Consider the following 4,029-nt stretch of genomic DNA (forward strand, 5'->3'; position numbering starts at 1 on the left):
TTAATGTTGTGACCTCTCTCTGTACCCCAAAATGTAAATAAAATTAAAAATGTTTAATCCTAAAATAAATTCACCCAATCTTGAATCCAGAAGAGTACCCCCCCAAAAAAATAAATACTGTAATGAGTTATTATTTCTCCCATAGCCCCATGTATGTCAACACCAAGGACCCATCCTCTCTCACCCCAATTTTATTAGCTCACTTAGCAGCTAATATTTATTTTTTGTTGATCGTGGGCTCTTTACCAGCTTGATCAAATCTCCCATCTCCAGGCCCTTTCCAACCACACAGGGACATTGCTAATTCAAGAAAGTTTTTATTTGTACAAACATTTTCCCAACAGTCTTTTAAAAACAAAAGCTCAGACGTACACAAACTCACTCACTCAGACACAAAAAAGCTTTGGCAATAGCATGTGGGAATATCGGATTACAAAACTAAGAACTTAAAAAAATGAAAACGAGTATTTCACTGAACATTTTTCTTGTTTTAATTAAAAAATAAGTAAAAATACAAACTTAAATCCCAGCCTTTGGAAATGAATAAATAGACTCTGAAAAAAAAAATGCAACCAATCAATCAACTCAACTCAAACAAACAAAAAAATAAAGAGTCCTGATTCCATACAACGGAACCAAATCCAGATATATTCAAGGTCTTTTGTAGCAAGGGGAAGAAAAGTCACCATGGTCTCCAGACTGTGTCACTGCGTTCCCCTCCAGCTTGGGAGGCGGATGCTAAGCTTCCCCCAAAGGATGTGAGACCTTGAACTGGGGACACTGAAGGCGTTGCTGTCGAGCCGCCTGAGGAAGCTGGCATGTTTGCGTTGGCGTAGAGAGGAATAACTGGCCCGGTGCCTGGTGGGAACGCTGGGTTAGGGATGAGGAAAGCAAACTGGCCATCAGTTGCTGGCACTAGTTGGAACCCCCCATAGACTTTGGGGGATAAGGTTTCAGTGGGATTAAGTTTGCATGGCACTGGCATGGCTGCAGCTCCTGCTGCTACAGGACCAGGCAACTGGACATGCAACGGTTGGGTCATATGTGCAGGCTGTCCACTTGCGGCTTGAGGTGGTGGAGGTGGTGCAGGGTAATTCATGGCCACGATCTGTCCCAAGCATGTGGAGAGGTGGCCCAGCAGGCGGCTGCGGACATCCGTGTTGACCCCTTCGCAGGTGGAGAGGAAACGGGTGACCTCATTCATGCACTCGTTGAAGCCAGCACGGTATTTGCCTAAAACAGTAGGGTCAGCACTCAGAGCGGCTGCAAATAGAGAGAAAGGGGCAGAGCAGGGATGGGGTGGTGGGGTGGTGGTTAACTGCTGGGAAAAATTCACAGTCTTCTTGAGCTTAGTTTTTCCTTAGGGAGATGTGGCCTGCCCCTCCAGCCCTGCTTGGAAAATCTGCAAGCAAACTGCTACAGGCTGGAATGCCTCCTTATTGCATGTGGAAAGGGGCATGCATCTTTGAATTGGATGATTCAGTGTTCAGAATGTTGTTGCAAGCTGTGGATTGTGATGAAGGCCTGAGTTGGATTCCCACATTCGGCCATAAAGATGTATTGAATAGACTTGGGCAGGGGTATACTGTACATCCTTGCAAGGATACATAGATGAAGAAAGGGCAAAAACATGATACAGTATGTGTATCAAGAGGAGATAATGCAGGGTGGAGTGGTGTTGATCTTTCAGAGAATCATATTTTAATAAGATTGTTTTGTTTCTGGGCCCCACAAGGAGGAACAAGGGAGAGGCATGATAGATGAACTCTAATTTTACCCCTTCCCCCCTCCCCAATTTCCCAGCAGGAAGGGTGCCACTCACCTGTCATCTGAGCTCTTTGGAGATTCCTCAGGTGTTTTACTGTCATCTCCAAGATATCCGCTTTCTCTAGCTTGGAATGCCTTGAGCTCTGGGGGAAGGAAACAAACAAGCAAAATAAATGAGCTGGGGAAGGAAAAGCAGAAGATTTTATATATTTCTAAATCATAAAGTAGTAGTCATTTCCTGAGTGTTGCTGAATCTTCATTGTATCTCCCTATTTGGAGCTAACTTATATGTAGCTCATCTCTCCCTAGCACCACCTAGCCTTTGCCATGGCTTGAACCATGCAAATTTGGTCGCTAGGGGCAGAAAAGGGGGGGGCACACTCAGTCCACATAATGACCCCCTTTCTCCACCTCTCAAACCTTCCCCCTCAGCCCCTTGAACTCCACTTACATCTTTCTTCAAGGCATCCAGGATGAGGGTTTTCAGCTGGCCCAGACTTTCATTAATCCTGGCCCGGCGTCGCTTCTCCATGATTGGTTTAGAAGACTGTAGGGGGGTGGGCAGGGAGGAACAGAAAGGAGCAGAAATTTAGGTAGGCATCAAAGAAGGCACCATAACTCTTTGGCACAGTCCAGGACTCCTTGTGCTTGTGAACCAGTTTCCTGGTCCTTTTGCAATTCTGCATTAACTTTCGTTGCTTAGCAAACCATGGTGTTACTTCGGATTAAGGTTAGATAGCCTTGTCAGACCTTCTAATATCACAAACCCTGATTCCCTGCTTATTTATCAATTCCCAGTGTCGCCCCCTTCCCCTCACTCCCATAGTCTTTTTTGGTATCAACATGATAACTCTGGAAACAAATGCACCTTTCTGCTTTTGCCTCTGCCCTTAAAATACTGCTGGGTTTTTAAAAAATGCACAATTCTCTAATGAGACGTCTTGCCCGGGCATATTCCGTAAATTTCCTTTTGCCACTATATCCACACATTCATTTCCCACCCAGCCCAATTTCTCAGCAATTTCTTTGACATCTTCGTTGGGCTACAGAAAACACCACCTGCCAATCCCGTATCCTCCCCCCCCCCGCACACACAGAGGTTTAATTTTTATCTCAGGAATTCACCAATGTTAACTGCATTCAGAACTTCTTTTGGGGTAGCTTTAAAGAAACACACTAGGAAGGTTATTTGATGAGGAGGGAGATTACCTTTCTGTGTTCGCTGGCGCTCTTCGGTTTATCCGGGGTATGGCTAGAACTGGCGGGTGCCCCAGCGATCGGGGACGCAGTCGGCTTCTCCATAGTATCGGCTGGCATTTTGGTAGCTCCTTTATTTCAAACGCGCGGAACCCCAGAAAAGATAACGGGTCAAAGGAGGGGAACAAATAACGTCAGTGACCGCGGGGACAAAAGTGGATCAACTGATTGGAAACGCCACCAGCAGCGGCGGCGGCGGCAGGAGCGAGGCGCTGGCGCGCGTCCGCGCGGTACATCCGATGCTGGCCCCCGCGCGGAGAGGCTCTTTAGGATCTGCGGGATCGTCAAAAGCAGTGGGTGGCTTGTTTATCCCCGATCAGAGAGAATCGGCTGACCAAACAGGAGGAAGTGGGGTGGAGGAAAAAGAAAACGTGTGAGTGTGCAGGTGTCTCTGCACGCGGGCATCAAAGGGCAAATGGCACGCACTGGGCAGGAGGCGGCGGCGGCGGCGGCGGCGGCTGCAGAAGCGTCCGGGGGGCGGCCGATCTTTCCTCTGCGCAGCTGGAGAAGGCTTGGCTTCCCTTTCCCTGGCTTGGCTTAGCTCGGCCTGGCTGCCTGGCTGGCTGACTTCGGGGAACTCCCCCCTTCCCCTTTATAGCCGGCGGCGGCTCCCAATTCGTGTGAAACCTTCTCCACATTCTTTCCCACACTCCCAACAGCCAATGGGAGACACGACTCGCCCCGCCGCGCCCGCCGATTGGACGACGCCCCCGCGAGCTGTCAGTCACGCGCTGAGCTTCCTACCCCCCACCTCCAAGATATTAATATATATATATATTGTATGTCTATGTAATCTCTCTCCCCCCCTTTCTGTATGTGCATCTCACACACGAGCCTGAACTGCAGTTAGGAAGTGTGTGTTTTTGGAGGGGGGGGCAGAAAAAAGCGACACCCCACTTCCACCTCTGCTCTCCCAAGAGGCGTGTGTGCGGGGCAACCTGTGCAGGAATGGGAAGGACATCCGTACCGCCGCATCCCCCACCCGATGAAGGAATGCGCATTAAT

At 48.7% G+C, this 4,029-nt stretch overlaps 1 protein-coding gene across 2 annotated transcripts; it reads right to left on the reverse strand.

Moving 5' to 3' along the window:
* Window positions 1–301: 301 nt before the first annotated feature.
* HES4 (hes family bHLH transcription factor 4) lies at window positions 302–3,609 on the reverse strand. 2 transcript variants are annotated; one of them, XM_020782272.3, is made up of 4 exons: window positions 2,977–3,609; window positions 2,219–2,314; window positions 1,823–1,910; window positions 302–1,233 (listed from the first exon to the last, which is right to left on the reverse strand). In XM_020782272.3, exons 1-4 carry the CDS (start codon window positions 3,082–3,084, stop codon window positions 683–685), a joined length of 843 nt encoding a protein of 280 aa, XP_020637931.2. In that variant the 5' UTR covers window positions 3,085–3,609; the 3' UTR covers window positions 302–682. The 2 variants fall into 2 exon arrangements, with proteins under 2 accessions (XP_020637931.2, XP_020637929.2); XM_020782270.3 differs by having other exon boundaries at window positions 302–1,263.
* Between the last annotated feature and the right edge of the window lie 420 nt (window positions 3,610–4,029).

The sequence above is a fragment of the Pogona vitticeps genome, chromosome 7 (genome assembly GCF_051106095.1).
Source record: "Pogona vitticeps strain Pit_001003342236 chromosome 7, PviZW2.1, whole genome shotgun sequence".
NCBI lineage: Eukaryota > Metazoa > Chordata > Lepidosauria > Squamata > Agamidae > Pogona > Pogona vitticeps.

What these genes read in the sequence shown, in the direction of transcription:
- HES4 (XM_020782270.3), bottom strand. Translation starts at nt 3,084, where the DNA reads ATGCCAGCCGATACTATGGAGAAGCCGACTGCGTCCCCGATCGCTGGG. An exon ending in GCGCCAGCGAACACAGAAAG is followed by an intron (nt 2,315 to 2,976) that starts GTAATCTCCCTC and finishes ACCCCCCTACAG; the next exon opens with TCTTCTAAACCAATCATGGA. An exon ending in CCAAAGAGCTCAGATGACAG is followed by an intron (nt 1,264 to 1,822) that starts GTGAGTGGCACC and finishes CTCTATTTGCAG; the next exon opens with CCGCTCTGAGTGCTGACCCT.